At 46.3% G+C, this 23,462-nt stretch overlaps 1 protein-coding gene across 2 annotated transcripts; it reads left to right on the forward strand.

The window, feature by feature from the left end:
- Positions 1-3,243: 3,243 nt before the first annotated feature.
- FECH (ferrochelatase) lies at positions 3,244-23,034 on the forward strand. 2 transcript variants are annotated; one of them, XM_074570454.1, is made up of 11 exons: positions 3,244-3,382; positions 5,943-6,048; positions 7,291-7,410; positions 7,795-7,943; positions 13,527-13,661; positions 14,176-14,282; positions 15,273-15,371; positions 16,147-16,254; positions 17,233-17,397; positions 17,822-17,881; positions 18,350-23,034. In XM_074570454.1, the coding sequence occupies exons 1-11, from the start codon at positions 3,307-3,309 to the stop codon at positions 18,482-18,484; spliced, it is 1,260 nt and encodes a 419-aa protein (XP_074426555.1). In that variant the 5' UTR covers positions 3,244-3,306; the 3' UTR covers positions 18,485-23,034. The 2 variants fall into 2 exon arrangements, with proteins under 2 accessions (XP_074426555.1, XP_074426556.1); XM_074570455.1 differs by lacking the exon at positions 3,244-3,382 and adding an exon at positions 3,434-4,913.
- The last annotated feature ends 428 nt before the right edge of the window (positions 23,035-23,462 follow it).

Raw genomic sequence — 23,462 nt, forward strand, 5'->3', positions numbered from 1 at the left:
AAATGCTAGCAATTTCTTCCTTCTAAACTGAGATACTGGCCAACTTACACCAGCGAGTTACAGGAAACGTCACCCCAATCCAAAAGTTGAACCCCTTGGGCTTGTGTTTTCGTGGGATTTATTTTGTTGGTGGGGTTTTTTTATGGGGGGATAGAGTGAGGGGAGCTCAAGAGGCTGCTGTAATTCAGAATATTTAGGAATTTATGAGCATATAAAGACTTCTATAAAAAAATGTCCTTCAAGAGCCTGAAGTGATGGGAAGGGAGGAGAAAGGTTGGGAGAAGATACAGCTAGAAAAACATCGCTTGTTGGCAGTCGGTTTTCTGCTGTTAAAGCTGGCAGGGCTGAGCTGCTTTATAAAGGTTAAAAGCCTCTGTATCAGGGGAGCTACTAGAGGAAGGGCTGAGGACTTAAGAGGTGCTTGTGGCAGAGGCAGATCAGATAAGGAGCTTAAAAGGTGACTGGGATGAAAGATGCTGTGGAGTGGAACACAGCGGAGACTGCTGTGCGGTTCCCTAATCTGCTGGGGGAGCAGAGGTGGTGCTGGGCAAACCTCTGCCCCGGAAAGATCCTCGAATTAAGCAAAAGCCTGTGCAAATCTACCAGGGGGGTAATGGGGAGTAAATTCTGTAGGCAGCTGCTGAAACCAAACAAATGTAGTGATGTTCAAATGCTGCTTCAAACCAAACCTTTTTTATGTTAAAGAGGATTGGTGCAGTTCCTAATTTATCACTGAGGTTCAATGCAGGTCTTCTACTGTTAAGAAAAAAAAAATTACTCTTAGAGATTGAAAAATTATAAATGTAGCATGGTTTTATTTCTGTGCTCCGTCAGTTGTGGTTTTGTATGGTGTCTTACTTCTTTTTTTTTGTTGTGTTCTTAGAAAATTTGCTGAGTTTGATTATGTCTCGAGTGATCTCAAACCAGTGATGATCCTGGGTGTTTCTGGCAGCTATCCGGAAAGCTCCTTTCCAAGCTCTCCGGCAGTAAAACTTCTTGATTCTAAGTTATTATTTGGGGCTGATTTAATCACGCTTGCTGTCAGCGCGTTCTGTGGGCTAGCAGTGCTCCCAGGTCCGTCCTGTCCGAGTTCGGTATTTGTCCTCCATACTAACACAGGTACGTTGTGTACATGGGCAATGCTGGGCAGTCCTGGGAGAAGCGAAGCAGCTGGTTGGTCTCGCCGGCTGTGAGGATTCCAGGGACCGGAGGGAGCAGCAGTTTCCTCTGGGCTCCACCACGAATTCCTGCGCAGTTTACGGCCCTTGCAAATTGTGGTGATTAGTAATACTCCTCAGAAAGGCACCGCAGCTGGTTGGAATGCAAGAATACTTGGTTTTATTTTTATTAGAAATGGTAAACAAATCTGCAAAAGAGGAGAAAATATGCAATCAGGACTTGGATTTCTCCTCATCCTTACTTTCCTTTTCCTTCAAGGTATTTCCTTGCAGGAAACTCCAGTCGGGTTGGTAATTGAATTGGTACTTGGTAAACCGGACTGCCAGCACTGGCTCCAAGGTCCTTTCAGCCTTGTGACTGGCAGCTTTGAGATCATTTGTGTAGTTTTGTTTAGATTACATCTCCTTACATGCATTATTTTATATTTATCTATGTTGAAACTCATCTGGCCACCCTTTGTAAGGACCTTATGAAGTTCCTTGCCACTGGTGTGGCACCAGAGAGCCCAGCATCCTTTACAAATTTGGGGTTTCTCCTCGTCGCTCGCTTCCCCATCAGGCAGTTGGGACCGAAAGAGCCACCGCTCGCTGGAGGGACGAAGAGATGTGCGGGGCTGCCAGGCCTTGGGCAGCGAGAGCTGAGTCTGGTTTTGGCCTTCCCAGCTGTCCATGGAGTGACTGAAACTGCTGCTGAGAAGATGGGGGATGCAAACCAAACATTTGTGTGCAGGGTAACTGTTCTGGTATTTCTGCACAGGTCCTGCAGTGCTGCTGTCTAAACGTACGATGTGGAAAAGATGGGCAAGGACGATAGCGTGGGGCCAGCAGTGAGAGCCCTAGAGCTCAAATCAGCAGCGGGGCCAGCAGTACCTCCCTGTCCGACCCCTCCTGCCACCAGACAGCCCCCTTTGATTCCCAGCATCCACAAACCATGCTGGGCAGTGACCAGGATGGTGACGGAGAAGCATGACTCCTGCTGTAATGCTATACGGAGGTGCTGCTGGTGATAAATCCACGTCTGTGGATGTCTGCCCCCAGCTGAGAAACGCTGTTCCTCCCAGCACGCGAAGGAAATCTTCTCATAAATCATGCACTGTAAACACAGTGTGCGTCCCTGTGTGCCATGTGCAGCCCTGTTGCAGTGCTTTTCCACTGGGCCCTGGCAGAGGCAGAATTTGAGTTTTGAAAAGTGTGTTCTGTCTCTTAAAAACCTCCGCTCTGGTGAGCCTCCCCTGCAGTGCTGCCTCCAGCTCTGGGGCTGCCAACACCAGAAGGCCATGGGTCTGTTGGAGCGGGGCCAGAGGAGGCCCCGGAGATGCTGGGAGGGCTGGAGCCCCTCTGCTGGGAGGACAGGCTGGGAGAGCTGGGGGGGTTCAGCCTGGAGAAGAGAAGGCTCCGCGGAGACCTTCCAGCCCCTGCCAGTCCCTCAAGGGGCTCCAGGAAAGCTGGGGAGGGACTCTGGAGCAGGGAGGGGAGCCTTGGGACGAGGGGGAATGGCTTTAAACTGGAAGAGGGGAGATTTAGGTTAGATATTAGGAAGAAATTTTTCCCTCTGAGGGTGGTGAGCCCCTGGCCCAGGTTGCCCAGAGAAGCTGTGGCTGCCCCATCCCTGGAGGGGTTCAAGGCCGGGTTGGCCGGGGCTCGGAGCAACCTGGGCTGGTGGGAGGTGTCCCTGCCCAGGGCAGGGGGTGGCACTGGGGGGGCTTTAAAGGTCCCTCCCAACCCAAACCATTCTACCATTCAAACTGTATGTCTGTTTCCTGCGCTACCAACAAGGGCCACAGAGAGGGGACTAAGCCGGGTGATAGGGCGTGGCGACGGCCCCCTGAATATAAAATCCGATTTTTTTTAAGGATATTGCGGTCTTCTGTTTGGTTCGCGGGGTGTTCGATCCCTCATTCCCGAGCCCCCCCCGCCTCTCCTGTGGTACCGGTCACACACAGGGACTGTGGAGGAGAACCGGGGGCGGAGCAGCCTGAGGGACTCCTGGCTCGGCCCCGTCGCCTCCGCCGCCGCCCCCCGGCACCGCCCTCGCTGCCGTACGGCAGCGAGGGCGGTGCCGGGGGGCGGCGGCGGAGGCGACGGGGGCGGCGGCGGCTGAGGGGCGGTGGCGGTGCCGTCTGAGGGAATGCGGGCGGCCGCCGCCAAGATGGCCGCCGCCGCGGGTGCTGCTGCAGCCGCCGCCGCCGGACGGGCGCGTCAGCGTGAGTTCGGTGGGCTCCGGCCGCCGCCGGACGGGAACGGGGTGCTGAGGCGGGGAGAAGGTGTCGGGGAAAGGGCTGAGGGCTGCCGGCCTGGCCGCGGGGGCCGTGAGGGCGGCGGGACGGCGTTACACAACGGTGCCTTTGCGTAACGTTGCCGGTGGAGCCGGGGCCTCCCCGCAGCGGGGCCGACGCTGCCCCGGGGGTCCCGTTCCCCTCGCCGCGGTATCCGGAGACCTTCGTTAAGTCCGGCTTAATTACCGGGAAGCGGCGGGCGGGCTGGTGGTGGTTTTACCTCTAAACGCACTGAGGGCTGTGGGGCTCGGGCTGCTTTCCTCAGAGGGAGATTTGTCCTTTGCTGCTGTTGGGCTCCGGGTTTCATTGTTCGGTTTGGGTTGGTTTTGTTGTTTTGGTTTTTTTTTTTCCCCCCCTCTCACGAGTTTAATTGTAAACGAAGCGCTTTTCTTTTTCGAAGGTGTTTGCGTGAAAGCCGGTGCTTCTTTAAATCTTCTTTTTTTAAGGGAGATTTTTTCAAACTTAAGGGCAGGCGGGTGAGGAGGTGTGAGCAGTGAATAGAGCTGCACGTCAGTTTCACGCCCGTCCTGATCCCAGAGCCCCCTGGCTTGGAAGGGGCCTTTCAGGTCATCAAGTCCAACGACCAACCCAACACCGCCCAAACCCCCGCTACCCCACGTCCCTCAGCACCGCATTTGCCCGGCTTTTAAATCCCTCCAGGGATGGCGACTCCACCACTGCCCTGGGCAGCCTGTTCCAATGCTTGACAGCCCTTTCCGAGAAGAAATTTTTCCTGATGTCCATCCTCAACCGACCCTGGTGCAACTCGAGGCTGTTTCCTCTTGTCCGAATGCTGCAAATGTGTGTTATATATGCTACCTACAGATAGACGTGCATTGCAGTTCTTACAGTATGCGCCCAAAGGAGCAGTTTTGGGTGCTCCTCCGCAGGAGCTGTGTTCCTCGCTCTCTGTAATTACAGCGTGTCACCCACTGTATAACTGTAACCACTATAAGGCTGTAGTGGTGAAGCTACCTTCCGAGGGACACCAAGAACGGCAGGAGTGCAGGCACACACCCACCACCAGCTTCATCGGGCCTTGGCTCTAGAGGCTGCTACGATACTGCCACTTCTAAAACTTACAGAAGAACACTGTAATCAATCTTTCCATCAAGCTGGAAGCATCGTTGTCGCATGTCCTGTGTGTTCTGCATCGTGTGCTTTATGGTGCAGACAGAAATGGGCCCAAACCTCACCTCAAGTAAAACAAATGCTTTCCAGTATTTATGTAGAGTGTGAAAGGATCAATGCAGCCATTGAAACGTCTCTTTTTTATTGTTCTATATACTTAACATATAGTGTCAGTGCTTTAAAGAATAGTAACCTAAGAACTGGAAGAAGAATAAATATTTGAAAAGTCTTTCAGGCATCAGCAGTGCTTGAATTGAAGTTCTTCAGTTTCCAGCCTTTTGTATTGCTACAGACACAGGCATCCACGGCTACACACTCTTAATCCTGAGTAAGAAGCTGGATTTGCAAGATGCTTTTCACTGTCATTGATTTCAGCAGGTTTTGAGGGCGTTCAGCATCTGTTCAGGATGTTATTAGGGACCTGTGAACCGTAAGATGCTCTTCGCAGCGGGTGGATCGGCTGCTGGGGAGGTCTGTGCTATTGGGGCTCAATTGCTGCTGGAACTCCTGCAGTCTGACAAGGGAAGTGTCGCACCAAACAATTGCTGCAGAGCCAGGGATGCAGAATTTAACAATTTTTTTTCATCTTGGGCAATTCACACTATTGTTGCACTGAGAAATATCATGTAATGACTATGAACTCCTACGGAAAACAAAGTGTGCTTTTGAAAAAGCAGACTGTAGCCAGCATGTGGGAAGTAAAGTACCCTTTTTTTTGGCTGATGCTGAAATCCAGGAATAATATAAGTTGCCTAGCTGGGTAGTGAGAAAGAAGGCTGCCCGCGTCCCTGGGTAAATGGATTCTGAAACTGCTGCTCAGTGTACCCGGCGCAGGGTCAAACTAAGGAGCTGTGTGCTTACGGCTCGCAGGTGCTGACCTACGTTGCTGAAGTTTGCTGGTGACCCTAAATTAACAAGCGTCTAACCTACATTGTAGAGCTGCTGTAGAAATACTTTGCTTTTCTAGCGTTAGCCCAGGTACGTCTGTACCACGAGGAGTTAGGTAGCTTGACATCCTTCCTTCCTTAGCGTGTCAGCCCTGCATAGTTTCTCTTGTGTTGTCACCAGTTATTTTGGACTTACGATTGGAGCTTAAAGATTAGTGAGGCTTTGGTTTGGTTTTAGGTTACTACCTGGTATCTGAAAAGCTGTTAGTATAGAGTGTTTAAAGACAGGCAGAAGCTTGCAATTTCATGACTTTCTTTGATTCCAGGACATGGAGCTTAAGGGAGAAAATGCCAAGCAGCGTGATACTGCTGAGTGTGTTTATGTAGCTCGTGGGGGATTAGTGCCTATCTGGTGAAAAGGCCCCTCAGCCCGGTGCGAGGTTATCAGTGTGCTGTTATCTTTCTTCCAGTTGTTAAAACCAGCAGTCAGCTGAGGGTCCCGGTACGATGGAGAGGCCAGGCAACTGCAGCCGCAGTGACGGAAAGCACAAAACCTCAAATTCAGCCAGAAGTGCGGTAAGTTTGCGATGAGGTGTGGGTGGGTGTGACCTGCTGCCGTTGCCCTCTGTCTCTCTCTGATATGGTATGCTGCTTTACTTGCATAGCAAAGCTAGTTATGTAGTAAAACGTGGCAGTCAACGGGGCTTGATCTAGGTTTTTTGTGTGTATAATTGCTTTTATCTGTCTGGCGGCATTCACCAAGCCTCTTGTTTTCACAGTTCTGTGGGGCAAGGATGGCCTGCCTTGCTCTTTGCGGAGCGCAGTGAGGCAGTGGCCCACGGTAAAGCCTGGGGCAGTGCAGCGGCAATAGAACAAACAGTAGGATAGTACTGTTACTTGAGGTTCTGGTTCCTGCTTCCTGGGTTTTATTCAGCAACCTCCTGATAGACATTCCAGGAGGAGGGGAATGGAAACTGAGGTCCTGACCCATTGGGGCAGGCCTAGGCTCCTCCTGGTGCCCCTTTGTAGGGCTTTGGCTTTAACAAGAGGAGGGCAAAACTCCCTGTGCATCCGCGGCTCCGTCTGCTCAGGAGGCAAGAGATCCTGGTCACTGGGCTCCCCTGGGCAGGGGAGGCGATTCGATGAGGAAATCCACCTCTTGGGTGAGCATTGTGATCAGCAGCCGTTTCTGTAAAAGCTGATAGTGCCATCTGCTCCGCTCTGCTGGGCTGTGAGGGGTGTTATCCGTGGAACAGCGTGCTGGACCTGCACCTGGGTAGAAAACCCATTATGGAAAAAAAAAACCAAACCCAACGACCCAAACAAAACCAACCTTGCGCTTATTTTATGTGTAGAATTGCTCTTTGCTGCTTTCACGGCTTCAGGAGATGAGGTGTGTCTCCAAAGTAATGAAGACAAAGACCTGTGTGGGTAGCTCATCTGTTTTCTGTGGAAGCTGATGCTTGGTTGGAATTTTGAATTGGAATCTACAGCTAGCGTTCAGCTGAGATAGTTCCTTAGGCCCTATTTTATAACCTCCCTTATGGCCTTCAGCTGCGAGATAATTTTCTCAGTATATTTCCAGTTAAACTCTGTGTTGCAAAGTGATTACTTTTTAAAAAAAAGATCACGTAAATACTTGTTCTCTGGCTATTCATGCTTGTAGCTCACATTTTTACATAAGCAGGATGAGCTTCTAAATCGGATGCTGCATTTGCAAAAGACATGCAGAAGGATAAACTGATCGTTTTGTAATAATAATAACAATAAAAAAAAGCAGTCTGTCACTCAGATTTGAAATATCTCTTGTCTCCGTAGGAAACCTAAAACAGGAATCTTGATGTTAAACATGGGAGGTCCAGAACGGCTGGATGATGTACATGATTTCTTACTTCGGCTCTTCCTGGACAGAGATTTAATGACAATGCCAGCTCAAAAGTGAGAATCACTGTGAACTCCTGTGTTAACAGTCAGTGTTGGGTGGTGTTGTCTTAGCTGTAGGCTTGAACATTTAACTTCTGTTTAAATCAGCATTTCTTAAGATTGTTTCATCTTGGGACCAGTCAGTGTAAGAAATGGTGTTATAATTCTCTGGAAATAGATTATGCCAAAATTATTCTCTTCTAATTGCAAATTGTGATTTCCTGTCACTTACTGTGTTTGGGAAGGGTGATGGAATGTAACATCAAATAAGCCATGCAATGCTTGTTTGCTGTAATTTGGGGAGATTGCCACGGAAAACCCACTGCAGTGGAGAGATTCGGAGAAAGGGCTGGTGATTTGGGGTGTGATGTTAATTTGTGTACCTTTTGAATGCTTTAGTAAATTGGCACCATTCATTGCCAAACGCCGCACACCAAAAATCCAGGAGCAGTACAGCAGGATTGGAGGTGGATCCCCAATAAAGAAGTGGACGGCAGTGCAGGGAGAAGGCATGGTGAAACTGCTGGACAGCATGTCTCCTCGCACCGGTACTTCTTTACTCTGCTTGTTAAAAAGTCGTTTTTGCTTCGTGTGTTGAAAGTATACACTTGTAAAGCAGCTTTTACTTCTCCATTTTTATTGTGAGCGTGAACAGTGTTCTCAGTCCTGATAGGAAATCATGACAAAGATATTGCAGAAGTTCTTATTCGTTAAAAACTAAGCATATGCAAAAGCATGAGGTTCCCACACATGCAAATATATTTTTGTGCGATGGTCACTTCTATGGCTGCATTGGAGAATGGCTTTGATTTTGGAGGGTACTGTGGGTACTCATTCGGCCTGCAGCACCACAGTGTAGCACCAAAAAGCCAACAACCAAACAGGTATCCACCTTCTCAGACCGGATACAGTATGTGCTGGGGTCCAACTGTCACCTCTGTCTGTGCCCAAGGTAACTAGCTTAAAAGCTGCTCTGGGTAAGTCCACCCTTAGATGCTGTTGGCATGTTTCCTCTTGCATAACTTCAGCCAGCAGGAAGTCAGGTCTCTGCTCCCTCTTTCATCGAGAGAGTAGGGCTTGGAGAGAAAGTAATTCAGTTCATCCTAAGGTCGTTATCAAAGATGGGGGGTCACCTTCTAAAGGTACACTTAGCTCTCCCCTTTGATTATGGGAAGAAATCGAGATGACTATAATGGACAAAGTATCTTATTTTCAAATGGCTGAAGCTAGGTGACAGGAGTCTCCATTGGTGTGTATGACTGCAAGGTGTCACACCTTGCCCTGTAAGTCTTGCTTGAGCTTGAAGAAGTTTACGCTGAAGAGAAGTGGTTGAGCCCTAGATGATAAGGAAGGGGAATGTATTTCATGTGAACAAATAAGGCAGGCATGGGAGAAGATTGTTCAGAGTGGCATTTTCCCTAGCATAAATGAGGTGGAAGTTCATGACCATTGGCAGTGGCAGTATAATCTCATGTAATTCTCCTGTCTTTGATGAAGAGGTAGAGTGGGAGAATGACGATCCTCTTAGGCTGCACATGTGCATCCACATACAGCATAAAAAAACGCCTGTCGATCTAGGGTTTCCTGGCTGTTCATGTTCTGCCCGCTGGTTCTATTGAGTTTCACAAGGGGGTGGGATCTCCTGCTGTAAAATGCAGGGGCACCTTCTCCTGGCTGCTCCTTGTAGCTAACTGCAGGACGGTGTCATTCGGCTGCCGCACGCTCGCAGCAGCCAGCAGTTAGGGCTCAGAGGCCGGTGCAGCATTCCCTGCTCCTGCTGCTTCCTCCAAGTGCCCTTCCCTGCTCAGGGCCAGCTCGGCCAGGGAGCTGTGCAGAGTCTGTCTGGTATAGAACAGCTCTGAGGCCAGAACGTAACGCTGTGAAACCTTTTGCATTTGCCTTTTGTTACACCAGCCTGAGCCTAAAGAATAGGTGACTGCATGGGAGTCTGACGATTCTCCAAAGCTGCAGGTGTCTTTTGTTCCTCTGAAATGTCCCTCTGCAATTATTGCTTGGATGTAATCAGAGCTTTTGGAACTTTGTCTGAATCTGTAACTATTAATAATGGATAAAAGAACTAACACCAATTAGGCCTGGTTTCAGGACTGAAGGGGAGGTCGTTGGAAAGAAAAGACAAGGTTTTGTAGCTGAACAATGCAGGGCTTGGTTGAGTGATAGCAGTGTGCTCCACCCGGGGACATGAGCAGGAGATAAGGCCTAACCGTTTGCCTTGGGTGGATTGGGTGGAAGTAGAAGCTGTCTTTGCCAGTTCTTCCTTGACAATAAGAAAATTCGAAAGGTGAATGCAACCTCCCTCCCCTCTCTTCGGATCACAGAATCTCTCTGAATCTTGCTCCCTCACAGCAAGGAGCTGTGACTTGTATGGAGTACCCTGTGCCAAGCTACCTGGTAGCACTAGTATGATGGGAAATTGTGGGGATGCTGTGAATGTCCTTTTACCAAGGGCTTCGGCTAACACGTTTTATCATGCAATTGCAATGGGCCAGGTGTGCGAACATAGACAACTGTGGTCATTCACATAGTGTTAATTTGCTGTGATTCAGCCACGTTCAGTCTCTCTACTAAAACCTCCAACTAATTGATACGGGTCATTTTTCAGCCAGGTTAGATGTATTCATGGTGGAATGTGCACCAGTGTAGCTGAATTGCTTTCAAAGGAGTTGTTAGTTGAATTTGACTTCGGTTTGTATTGTTGCTCCATTAGCAGCTATGAACTAGAAGTCTGTTTCTCCTCTCGCTTGGTGAAGGCAATAGGTCATTTTCTTACAGTACCTTTTATGCTACAGTTTCTTTCTATGTGACATTAAAGCCATGGTTTTAATAAACGTGAGTGGCCGCACTAGAAATTAAACTTCCACATTCACGGAGCAGCTCAAAGGTGATGGCCATCTTCTGTGTCTTGCCTCTCATGGTACAGACAAAAAAAGACAGTGAATCACCCCTGCTTTGACAAAAGCCCGGAGAAACAGTAGTGTGGTCGTTGATCTGTCTGAAGTGACCTATCTGGGGGTCACCTTTGTTCTGATAAGGTATTTCTCTGCATTATGCTTTTTGGCCTTGAAGCAGCAGACTGTCTTTGTGAGTAGAAGGAACTGACGAGATCACTAAGCTGCCTGCTGAATTCCTCACCGATGTGTTAGCTACAGATAATACTTCTCATCCTGCCACTCCAATAGGAACACTGAACATTTTCAAAAGAACACCTGCTGGAGTAAGAGAAGCCGAAGAGGAGAGCTCTCCATTCTCTTCAGCTCAGCAGCTTTACAACGCCTGGTGCTGCAAGCCTGCTTCTCCCTTCAGTTTCCATAACCCTCGCTGGTGTGGTGCTGGGGTGTCAGGGAATCCCCCTTCATGTTTGACAATACGTGTTACTTGATTCCTAGCTATTTTAGAATTCTTTGTGGGACCTGCTTCAGACTTGGGTAGAAAAGGGCTAGAGGTAGAAGACTGGTAAAAGGCTCTGGAATGTGAAAAGTAACGTTCTTGGAAGGCAAGAACCAAATTTGTTTCACTTGTTCATCATGGAACGCGTTGGGTAATATTTGATCCTTTTTTCCACAGATGCTACTCTCTAGCTTAATTCCAGCTGTGGTCCCTGGGAGTATAGTCAAAGCCTGAAGCCAAAATCGCATGTGTGTTAGCAGCAGTAGCCCCTGAAGGGTCAGGCTTGCAACAGGTTCTGAAGATAAGCTTAGAAAGTTTATCTGCTTTTCTCACAACTACTACACTTTTTGTGTAGTCACACCCACCTCTGTGCAGTTCTTGCACCTGATAAGTCCTTTAGAGACCTCCTTTTTTACCTAACAGTATGTGCAGTTTTAAAAATTGACGGTGCTAACCATTGCTAATAATTTAATTTAGTGCCAGCCATTTCCTTAAGCATTTCGAGTAACCTTGCAGCGATACAGAGTACTGTGCTGCTTCAGAATAGCTTGAAACAGTTGCTTCCAGACGGACCTGGGTGGTTGGGAATATCGCGTACTCTTCCTTCCAAATGAGTGGGGTTGGGTAGGTTTAGTGATCTGTAAGAATAAATCACACAAACATGGTGATAAGAAAATCCATTTCTGTTGTTGGTTTGTTTGGGGTTTTTTTTAATGCTGGCATCAAGTCGGCTAATGTCTTGCAATGGTAATGATATTTTAAGAAGGCACATCTTGCTTTTTCATTGGTTTTAATTGTAATGGTTTCTAGTATTTCTTACAAGCTGTATTTTAGCTGAGATTCCCTTCACAGCAAAATGAAAGCTCACAGGACGAGGGGCCATATTTCCCAGGTTAAGCTCCTACTGTCTTTGCTCTGCTTAGTCAGACTTTTGTTTTTAATGCCATTTAAAAATGTTAATGAGGTTACTGGCTCCTGGGGCTCCTGAAGTTCGGTCATTATTTGCTACTGCTCCCAGCTGGGAGCTCTTTTGCCTCCTGCAGAGAACTGGGGCTGACTGAACCTGTTATCTGAATCCTGTATAAATGTTTGGAGTGGAGAGCAAGTACAGGACATCTGCTTCCTTCAGAGACCTCTTAAATCTTGTTTCAGAGGTAATCACCTGGAAACCCTGAAAAAGAAACTTTGCTTTTGTTCTTCTAAGAACCTCTGTCCTCTACTTAAAACAAAAAAAAAAACCCAAAACCCAAAAAAACCCACAACAACAAACCAAAGAACAATCAAAACCCAAAATAAAACAAGAAACTTGCCCTCCCTCCCTGCCCTTAAGCGAACCATACTCCCCAAACCTTGAGGCCAACACCCAAAAGATAGAGGCAAAAAATGGAAAAACCTGAAATGTTGTCCTTGGAGACAATAATATTGCCTTCAAAATGAAGTGTTTAAAGGCATGAAAAACACCCAGAAACCAGAATGAAGGAGCATGTGACCCATATTCAGTACCACCGATCTCCTGCCCCAGAGGACAATCCCGGCCCTTGGGGGTTTATGTGCAAAGGGAGCAGCCTCACCGGGGCAGGGGAAGGCAGCGTCTTCTCTCGCGAGGATGGCGTCCAGAGCAGTTGCATCAAACGGTGGTTTCACCTTGTCTTCTTTTTAGCTTTGCATTTTAATGTGGTTAACTGGAGGCAAGGAAGTGGAAAGAAGTGACATAGAATTACATCTGCATAAAATGGCGAAGGAGAAGATAGAGTAGGTGAAGGAAACGCAAGGGAGCCAGATCTTTGCTGTTAGAGGGCAAGGAAGGGAGGGCACGCGAAGCAAACGGTCGGTACCTGGGAATTCTGCCCGAATGCCCCTGCAGTGCTGGGACCGAGGCCTGTTCCGGCAAAGGCATACGAATCCTTCACACACGGAAGGCATCCTGTTTTGATGACTTCTCTGTTGGCACCCAGAGCATGAAAAGGTTAAAATTATCTGATTTTCTCGAAATGCCTTTTAGGCAGCTAATGTCTGTAAGGTGCAGGGCCTTTGCCTGTTTGAAGGTGATCCCTGTAGAGCAGAAGATCTCAGTGCTGGCACACAAAATTGCAGCCCAATTATATTTGAAAGTTTAGGTAAATAAAATTACCCGGAATATACAAACTGCTTAAGCAATGTGTTTCCTTTTGTATGGCAGAATGAAGAAAGCCTTGTCTTTCCTCAGATTTTGACATTTTAGTTACACTGGTGTATTTAAAACATCTGACTTCTGATTTCAGTGAGCGAGTTGAGCTACGCTGTTAGGAAGCCCATAGCACGTCTGGAGCCATGATCTGTGTTAGGGCACAGGAGTGTTGATTTGGCATCTTGTAGTGACGCTTTTTTACCAATACATCCTTTAAATCAGAACTTGCCTGGTAAAACGTCAGAGCTCTGTGCCGTCTGGAAACCACACCTCAGCTAAACTAAGTAAAAGCAGAAGAGTGATGCTTCCTGCAGAAGCCAACAATAGTATAAATCACTTTTAAATTCTAATAACAGCAAAGTGAATTACCAGAAAATAGTTGGCCAAAGAAAGCTGTGTTTATACGGCAGTGGTTTAGAAAAGTAGCCAGAAAATTATCAACAAGTTTATTTCAGCAGTTTCAGTCTGTCTGATTCTGTACTTTGTACTTATTAATGATGTGTCATTGAGAGTCCTTGGGTTTTTTCTGCAATTTCTTTTCCTGTGCTTTGGCTGGCAGCGCCTCACAAATACTACATTGGCTTCCGGTACGTCCATCCTCTGACAGAAGAAGCAATTGAAGAGATGGAGAAAGATGGCATTGAAAGGGCTATCGCTTTCACACAGTACCCACAGTACAGTTGTTCTACCACAGGTGAGCGTCTGCGCGGGAGCAGGGCACGGACAGAGGTGAACGTAGGTGCGTGTCTGTGAGCCTCGGAAGCGTGCGGAGGGGCAGTGCAAGCTCTCCTGTCTTCTCAGAGTGCCCCTTCCTGTGGCTTCATTGCCCACTCCAGACCCTCCGTATTTACTACAACTCCGGATCTTAGGTCGCAACTTTTAAACTAAGGATAGCTTTATGTGACCATTGTTATTGTGAGGTAACATAAACCAAAGGCTCAGGAACACGACTGAGTAAGCTTTCTTCATGGGAACTGGAGCAGTAATTGTTCTGCAGCTAAAGAATAGCTTAGCAAATTGTTCTTGGCTTGTACGTTGTATGAACTTTGATATGATTGTTCCCATTTGAGGCGCTCAGTTCTTTTTTTTTTGGTTGCATTTTAAATGTCGTATTTAAAATGTTATAGCACCTTACTACAAAACTGTTTTCACCTGATGAGTTGCTAATGCATTGGCTGAACTTATGTTCTTAATTCTCTGCATTTCAGGAAGTAGTTTAAATGCCATTTATCGCTACTATAATAAAAAAGGGGAGAAACCGAAGATGAAGTGGAGTATAATTGACCGATGGCCCACACATCCCCTTCTTATTCAGGTATGGATTTGTATGAGAGTCTTTGAAATTAGCAGTCAGAATGAGAGGTGTGAACTGAGCAGGTCCGATATGTTATCAGATTGGCATTCCCTGGGCTTTTCTTAGATTGGTTGATGTAGGAGAAACTTAGTACCTTTGCATTGCCAGCTGACTTTAAAACAACAAAGAACTAAGTAAATACAGATATTTCTGAGTTTCCTTTTCAGAAATATTTGCTACCAGTAGAACCACAGTGTAGTGTTAAACAACAGAAACGCTCTGAGGAAACGCTTCACTGAGATCAAGTCTTAGTTTCTAACAAAGCTTACAAGATATTTAGCTATAGAATGTACTAAAAGAAGAAAAACCACTTGAGAAGAATAAAAGCAATGCTTCAGTTTGAGTGTACGTTTTAGTTATGGTAATGAAATGTGTCTTGTCTACTATGTATGAAATTACAGGAGAAGGATGGTTATTTCATGCCAGATGTTTTGGCATGATAATGTGTCTAAGTGACCACCGTGCACATCTTCATCCAAAAGCATGCTTGTACTGTCCTAACAGTGTTTGCTGGAAGGGACCTCTAGAGGTCATTAGTCTGAATTCCTGCTCAGAGCAGGGCTGTGGCCCACACACAGACAGATCCCGTTGGTTTGTCAGGTTCTCATCCAGCAGCAGAGAGGTAATTCCAGGCACAGCGCTGACTGTGGCAGGAGCAATTAAGGGAAACCTTCCTCCTTCCTTTACACCATCTTAAAACAACTGGGATGATCAAAAGTTCACGGGAGCCTTTGGTGTGTTGGGACTGGGCACTGTCTGCTAATGCACAGTAAGAGTATGTAATATGCGCTGTCTCTCCCTCTTGCCCCATGCGTACTGAATTTTGGAGTTTTGGAGTTCCTAAGGCAACCTGGAACATTGAAGCTGCCTATCTCGGGTCATTCAAGAGCCCATAATGCCTCTCAGTGCTTCTGATTCAGGGCTTTGCTTTTTTTTTTTTTTTCTGAACAGTGCTTCACCGATCACATACAGAAGGAACTGAACCTGTTTCCACCCGACAAAAGGAAAGATGTCGTCATCCTCTTCTCGGCTCACTCGCTGCCCATGTCTGTGAGTTACATCAGGTCCCTTCTGGCACTGTTAGACCAGAGTCACTCTAGCCGGGCTGAATGGAAGGGCATGAGGCTCGCCCGCCCGTGGGGTGGAGCCACAGTTGTGGGAGTGCCAGGCAAATATAAAAGACAAATATGAAGGTGAGTTAGTGGGTTGGAGGTGGAAGCCTGACGCGGAGCTGAAGGTGAAGCACGTGAGCTGTGTGCAGCACGCTTGCTCAGATCTGTGCTGTCGGCCACCATTGAGGATGGGGCGCTGGGTTACGTCGGGCTCGGTATGGCTGCTTTCATGGCCTCACGAATTTTCCAGCTTAAACTCAGATGGTAATGGAAGGGAAAATTTGATTATTTTCTCACCTCTAGAAAGCAGTAATAATGCTTTCCCTGAAGGAATGAAAGTAAAAAAGGTGGCAATAAATGACTTAATCCTCTGTCAGCAACCGGCAACTGCAGTGAAATGGCTCTTGGAGCATTTTTCAAAAATGCAGTGCTGTTACCGAAATGTAACCATATCTATGTATGATGATATAATAATTTATCTTTTGTCATGGGAGGAAGGAGGAGTAGATGTTCTGATAAAGCAGCTTCATCATGGAGTTTGCTGGGCAAGAATGCAGTTTTTCTTCCCTGTTTCGGATGAGCCAGGCACTTTGTATGGCCTGTCCCTGGCGCAGCCGCGTCACGTGCAGCGTGGTCGCCTTCCCCAGTCTTTAGGTGATCTTTGCCCAAACGTGTTCACTGGGAGAAAAAGGTCTGGTGTTTCTGTGTTGAAGGTAGTGAACCGTGGTGATCCGTATCCTCAAGAAGTGGGAGCTACTGTGCAGAGAGTCATGGAGAAGCTGAACTACTCCAACCCGTACAGGCTTGTGTGGCAGTCCAAGGTAAGTGCTCAGGGAAGCTGCAGCGGCACCTGCCACTGTAAAGCTCTTCAGGTGATGGAGTTTACGATCTTACAGCTCAAGAGGGTCATAACCTCAGTGCTTTTTCCCATTTGCAGCAAGTATTTCTGCTAGAACATAATCCCCATATTTTACTCAAATTCAGTCTTTCCAGATACTCTATCTGCAGTTTCTTGCCTTTTTTGTATATTGCATCATTTTAAAGTAGATTTTTGATGTGTCCGTTAGAAAACCTATGATCTCATACATCTAGTTTGGCATTTGTCTCTGCCAGAAAGAAGACTCGAGCGCTCACTGGATTTTTAAGGTGTTGCTTTTTGAGGATCAGTGAGCAATTTTTCTGAAATCATCACTATGGTACAGGCATTCTTAATACAGAGCCAAACAGGCTTCATTATTCTTGACAAGGACTGTTTGCGTTACTTTGTACTACTTATTACTATTGCAGATAGCAAGGAACATAAGTTTTACCAGAATTATGTAGTACAAGTAACTTTATATCTCAAAGGCGTTACACCTATCATGCCATTGTTGTCTTGTTCTTAAAATTGCATTTTATGATACAGCAGCAAATACTTCATGGATAGCAAAGGGATTAGGACACTTTGCTACAGGATGGTAACTTTAAAAGGCAGGTAAACTCTGTGCAGTATTGGTCAGGGTTTTATTGAACTGAAAACAGCAGACCTTTATTTAAATTTTTGTTTAGTTTAATGAAAGTCTCATTTAGGCCAGCCCAGGTTCTGTTTCCTTGGGATTTAAATGACAGGACAGTATGTCTTCATAAAAAAAAAAAATCAATGGAGAAAGTGAGAGGTACTGTCAAAAACGGGAAAATACAAATAACTGGCTCCATCTTAAACACGATCTGGCCTGTGTGGTCCTGCTTAAGAAAACATGGATGTTCTTTGTAAAAGTTTTTTTTTTTTTTTCTTTATTTCTCTTCCCCTCTTCTTACAGGTTGGCCCGATGCCTTGGCTTGGCCCGCAGACAGATGAGACCATTAAAGGGCTGTGCCAAAGAGGAAAGAAGAACATGTTGTTGGTCCCAATAGCGTTTACAAGTGACCACATTGAAACGCTTTATGAACTGGATATTGAGTATGCCCAAGTTTTAGCGAATGAGGTGAATGTTTTATAGTTTTTATAACTGTTTGGATAGTGGTGCTCTGAAATGACTTTTCCTGTTTTGAAATTTGCTTTGTACTTGCTCTTTGCAATATGCAAATTTTATTTTTCTGTAAATTGAAAATTAATCTGAACTGGTTTAGCTCCAATTGATTTTAGCAACACAAAACAGGTGGGATTTTGTCTTTCTAGGTTTAACTCTTTCGGCCACTACTATCCTTACTAAAAAGAATCATTTAATTTTTGGCAGCAAAGTGAAATTTTGCATCATAGTTATTTTTCCTGTATTGAAAAAACATGATATTGCATTCAGCGCCGTCATTTTGGGGCAACTTCCGAATGAAGCAGAAAGGAAGATTTTGAAGGCTAACTGGTGAAGGCTCTATCAGACTTAACTTCTCTTCTCCTTATTTTTGATTCAGTGTGGAGTTGAAAATATCAGAAGAGCAGAATCTCTTAATGGAAATCCACTGTTCTCCAAGGTATCTTCTTTGTTGCAATAGCTGTAAAAGTTTGCACTTGTGTGTTTCCTAATAGATTATGGATGTCTTCTTGTAGTTTTAAAGTATTTTGAGTTTAAGAGTAAAAATGGAAACCCCTGTAATTTAACCTGTATACCACAAAGAGTTTTATTTTACCATAGTTCGTGGTGGTGGTTTTTTTAGGAAAAAAAAAAAAGTTCATAAGTTTGGCTTGACAAAAAAGAAAAACAGTTTTGTATCTATTTTTAGTAATCTTTTAATGAAATATTTGTCTTAAGATACTGTGCCAATACGGATTTAAAGCAAGATTTTCCCCTGAAGTAGAAGGGGGGTGGTGCTTAAAAAGTGTAGGCTGGTGGATACACAATTTGGCAATCTCGCTAGTCAGTGTGACGCATGTTAAGGCATTTTTTTATGTTATGTAGATAACGTTTGCTCACTTCTGTTTTTTAATTAACTGTCTTTCAGGCTCTGGCAGACTTGGTCTGTTCCCACATCCAGTCGAATGAGATCTGCTCTAGGCAGTTAACCCTCTGCTGCCCGCTCTGTGTGAATCCTGTCTGCAGGGAGACGAAAGCCTTCTTCACCGGCCAGCAGCTGTGATGGGCGCTGGGGAGGGCACCTCTGGCTCCAGCAGGAGCATCGCCCTGGTGAAGCAGTGCAAAGGAAAGAAACCGCTTGGCCACACTGCGCTGTTAGATACTTACAGGCTGGTAGTCTGTAACGTTAACCTCGTCGTAGTGAGGAGAACTTGACTTTTTATGGGTTTTTTTTTCTTCCTATGTTTTCTTTGTTTGAGAAGAGTTTGCAGAAAGTAGGAAAATAAGGCATTTCTCTTGTGAGATGTGAAAAGATCTCCTTTCCTCTGATTCTGATTGGATTTAGCATGAGCCCATAAGTACGCACTGAAAAACTTAAAAAATTTTTCTACAAATTAGCTTCTATTTCCTATGCAGGGATTTATTTGTATGCAGTTTTGTCATGAGTGCGTTAGCTGCGACTTTCCAGGTCAAGCGTATGATTATTTGTTTTGTTTATGCTTAAGGTACCGTATAACCAGCATAGTCACCGATTGTCTCTCTGAGAGTGATTTTTTTCAGATGGCTTTGGAGATCAAGTGACTTCTAATGCTTTTTAAATAACGTGTGTATTTTTTTAGAACATAAAGATAAGGCTTTGTTTTGTTTTTTTCCTCCTGCCAGAAACTTCCGGTGAAAGCTTAGCTGGGATAGTAGAACGCACAAGATTTGTTTACATTTTCTAGCAAAAACACTCTCATTATCTGCAGGAAAGCCTCTGCGTTTGAAGAGCATAAAGTGAAAGGAATAAGCCTGTTTGGGTGATGCTGAAGAGCATGCTTAGTTGAAACAAGCTGTGTATGTTTCAAATCTAGCAGCTGTCAGCAGCATGTATGGAAACATGTTGGTTTATCTTTTAAGCAAAATGGCTTTTTAAAGTTTTTATTAAAAAGGGCTTTCTCTGTTTGGTTAAGTAAATTTAGAAAGTCAGGCTTGGTCTCCAGAGGTTTATAGATCTGCTCTGTGCTTTCTACTGTGCCACAGTGCTGTGGTTTTTGTGGGATACCTATGGAGTTCCGTAGGTACAATTGATCTAGCTTAATTGATGTTGTTATTTAAAAGTGAGATGATAAGTCAGGAGTAATTTACATAGCAGATGCCTGAGAGCCAGCAGCGCCGCAGGCTGACAGCTGTGTGCGAGCGCGTACCTTTGTAACAGCTGAACGTGGTCTGTTAGATTCTCGGCACTCATTGTGGGCCGGGAGCGTGCACTTGTAACCCAGCTAAACTTCTTCCTCGTTTTGGCAGGCGTTGGGGTGCATCAGGACTGCTGAATCCACTCCTAAGTAGTGGTAGTTTTGTGGAGTGAAAAACCTTTTTAGGGCAGTATTCCCTCACTGTCAGCACCGGGACCGGTGTCCAGGTTAGTCTTGGGATAGGAGAGGCCTTTTCCGAAAGGCTGGTCGCTGCACAGCAAGCCTGAGCTTGGCACTGGAAGTAGTTCAGGGCAGAAGTGCCGCAGCACCTCCCTCAGTGGTCCCCTCGCGCGGGGACCTCTCCTCCTGGCTGGGACAGAGGAGGAGCAAAGCTGTGACAGTGTTCTGTGGGACTGAGCCATACGTCTGTTAGCCTAGCTGTCAACTTCATGGGTAGAAATGTTTACTTTACGTAATTAGCACTGAAATTCCAGTACTTTGGCAATGCAGGTTGTTTTCTGTAATTGGCGATTCAGCTAATCGTGATGTTTGAGAAGCAGATGCCACGCCGCTCAGACAGTTTTATTTGCTATTGTAATTATGAGGCATGAACAGTTTGAACCTCTGATCTTTCAAGGATAGGGTTGTTTAAAAAGAAAACAGGCCTCTGTTGGTATAGCAGGGGTTTACCTTGTTCTATTTTATGATGCAAGAATGAAACGTGGGATACTAAATGGACGCTGCGTCGATCAGCCAGTGGGCCCAGTACTGCCATGGAGCGGTGTAAATCCTACTGCACAGCCTCACTGGGGCCTGTGGCCTGACACGTCCTGAGAGGTGATTGCCGTGTCTCCACTGCCATACTGCAGCTTCCCAGTGTGATTATGGTGGGACAGACTGAAACTCCTTCAGCGCCAGAGCCTCCGACATCACTGCTGCCCCTCGTTGCTTTAGCAGAAAGAAGTCTTCCTTGACCCTTTGTACCGGTGCCTGTTTCAGTGGCAGGGAGCCAGCAGCCAGGACTTCTCTTCTCGCTCTCTTGCCCCGTTCTTGGTGTCTGCTCGCTGCCTTGGCAGGCAAAAGGAACGCAAAGCTGACTCCTGCCCTTGCTTGGGTGGAGTAGGTGGTTGTCACATGCGTATGGAAGGGTGACGTTTTCATGGAAAAGCTTTGAATCAATGGCAAAAGAGTAAAAATGTCTGCAATATGTGTGGGAAGGGAACACTGGCCTTATCTCTCCTTGGACAAAGAACTTCTTTTCTCTGTTCCCGTTTCCCTGCTTGACGCTTACGGGTCACTGGAAAACAGCCTGTTTTGTAGAATCTTCCTACTTATACCTCTTTCCCACCAGCCGAAGGGTGTATCGACCTTCAAATCCAGGTTGTGACCAGCACGTTTCGAAGTGTGGCTGAAGCTGGCAACTGAAGGTTAACTTTATATGAACATTGTGATGCTATAAATATAGATTGGCTTTTTATTTCCATACTGGAGAGAGTACTGAATATATTAGCCGGCACTAATTATGAGGCATTATGTTTGTCCCCAGTCATAAAAGGTATTTAAAATTCACTTTTTAGTATGCTAACCACAAGTGAGATAATTACTAAGCCTATTGCTGCTATTAGACCATAATGTAGAAATCACTTAATTTTCTAGCTTTTAGCAGATGGATCTTATCTCATGGAGTTGGGGGTGTTCTTCATTTTGCTGAACAGATCTTGTAAAACCACTCTGTCCTGCTGTGTAACACGCGTAATTTTGTCCGAGTGCAGCATCAAAAGCCTGTTGAAAAACTACCTGAGCGAGTTAGCTAGCAGCTCTGCTTAATGTTTGTAATAGAAATCAAGATAACTGAGACGGGTAATGGCGTGAATTCTGCTGCCATCGAAATCTTCTAATCCTGTGGTTTTTGTTTGGGAGTGTTTCTGACTATGCTAACTAACAGTGGCATTCATCTGACCTTACTTCAGATGCTTCCGATGTAGACGTCAACATCTGAGCTGGTTTCCTAGGTACTATTTATGGTCAAAAGATTGCTTTAATATGCGATTCTGAGAAATTATTCATCTGTCAAAGCGGATGTCCACAGCGGGGTGGATGAGTTTCACTCTGTTGCAGCCTCTGAGCGTGAAGGGAGCGTGGGGACTAACTCGGAGGTAGTTAGCTACGTTACACACGTCTAACGTGAGGAGAGATGAATCCCATCCATTACGTGCCTTCTTCTTCAGCACTCTGACAGCGATGTGTAGCTGCTGCATTTGGGAGATTGCAGTCTTAACCCACAGTTATGCATTCAGTTTCCCTCTGGCAGATTTTAAACGTTTGGTGCTATGAAGTCAGGACCCCATCTCGGCAGATCCTGAGTGCTTTCTGCTCTGGCTGAATTGACTTGAGCACGTGGAAGTGTCAGCATCTGGCAGACTCTAGTCCTGGGACAATAATCGAGTTTGATTTTTTCGTTATCAATTACACTCCTTTTGCAGTACTTTATTTCATTTGCAAGTATCGTTTACATGTGCCCTGACAAAAAGCAACCAGTTGGAAGTGAGCTGAAGCGGTGTTGTGCAGCGTTGTATCCCAACATTTGGTTGGTGAGAGCCGAGTCCTCAGGCTGGGCGCGAGCAGCGGGGCGGCTGCGGGGACGGTGGGGTGTCACTGTCCCCTTGCCCAGGCTGCTGGGTCCCCCCCCGCTGATGCTGGGGGTGCTGGTGGCAGCGCGGGCTGGCAAACAGCCGCACAGCCAAGGCTGCGCCTCAGAGCAGGGGTGAGAGCTGGGGAGAGAAATCTTCGCACCAGCGCACCCAGCGCTGGCCTGAGGATATCGACTGAAAAATGGGGGAGTTCGGAAACAGAGCCCTTGGTGTCTTAAGGGAAGTAAAGTGGGAAGTAAAAGTGCTTGCAAATGGAATGTGTTGAAGAATTTGCTCGCGATTAGGCTGTTCTCCTGATTTAAGTCTCTGCAATTTTGCTTTTTTCTTTTTTTGTGTGTTCAGTTGGAGTTTTCCTCTTTTGGAGTTTATGTATTCTCTCTTATTACTGGCTGCATTTTAGAAAATGTGATAGCTTCCAAACGTGGTGCTGTAACGTTAAAAGGTGTGTGGATAGCCTGTGAGGTAGCCTGCTCCTGCAGCGAAGAGGATGTCACAGCTGAGCTCGGTGGGGCCGGCGTTTTCCTAGGAATATCTAAAAGCTCACTTCATTTTCCCTTTCTGCCACACCCAGAGAGCTGGAAATCAATATGAAGTGTAAGATGCAAGAGAGAGAAGTTCCTTTTATTTTTAATGCCAGATGTGTACAAATACTTGCTTTTAGTCCAACATAAGTGTTTCAGATTGAACAAGGACTTCCATTTAATGCAACACAAAAAAATTTGTATAATCTTACTGTGTATCATTCGCCATAAAGGTGGAATTTCGATTAAATTTTTTGGAAGAAATAACTGAGCTGTGTGTCTTTAGTAAGAGCCCTTTGTGATGGTGTTTGATGTCCTCTCTGTTCCTTTCCTTCTCTCTGCACCAGCAGGCAAAGGCGCTGGGGCATGTGCTGGGCGGCGCTGTGATTCGCATCAGCGTGTGAAGCGATGATTCCCCGGACAGAGTGCCGATGCCGATGTGCTTTGTGCTCGAGAGGCTCAGGCCCTGGGTGCCTCTGGGAGGAAGCGCTCCAGGCGCGCACCAAGCATTCCCACTGCGCGTGGCTCTCGGTCGAATCCTGCTTGAGTGCTCAGTCCAAGGAACCGGACTGATGTTACCTGGAGCAGGGCCTCAGCACCCACCCAGACGTACCGGCCTGGTCCTGCTGTGCCGAATCGCTTGCCGAAGTGGCCGAGCTGTGGTGGGTCTGTGCCTTCGGTGTGCAGGGGAAATA

The sequence above is a fragment of the Larus michahellis genome, chromosome Z, assembly GCF_964199755.1.
Source record: "Larus michahellis chromosome Z, bLarMic1.1, whole genome shotgun sequence".
NCBI lineage: Eukaryota > Metazoa > Chordata > Aves > Charadriiformes > Laridae > Larus > Larus michahellis.

Coding starts and splice junctions, on each gene's coding strand:
- FECH (XM_074570454.1), top strand. CDS start 3,307: ATGCGGGCGGCCGCCGCCAAGATGGCCGCCGCCGCGGGTGCTGCTGCA. Junction 3,383..5,942: donor CGCCGGACGGGCGCGTCAGC/GTGAGTTCGGTG, acceptor TCTTTCTTCCAG/TTGTTAAAACCAGCAGTCAG. Junction 17,882..18,349: donor GAAATCCACTGTTCTCCAAG/GTATCTTCTTTG, acceptor ACTGTCTTTCAG/GCTCTGGCAGACTTGGTCTG.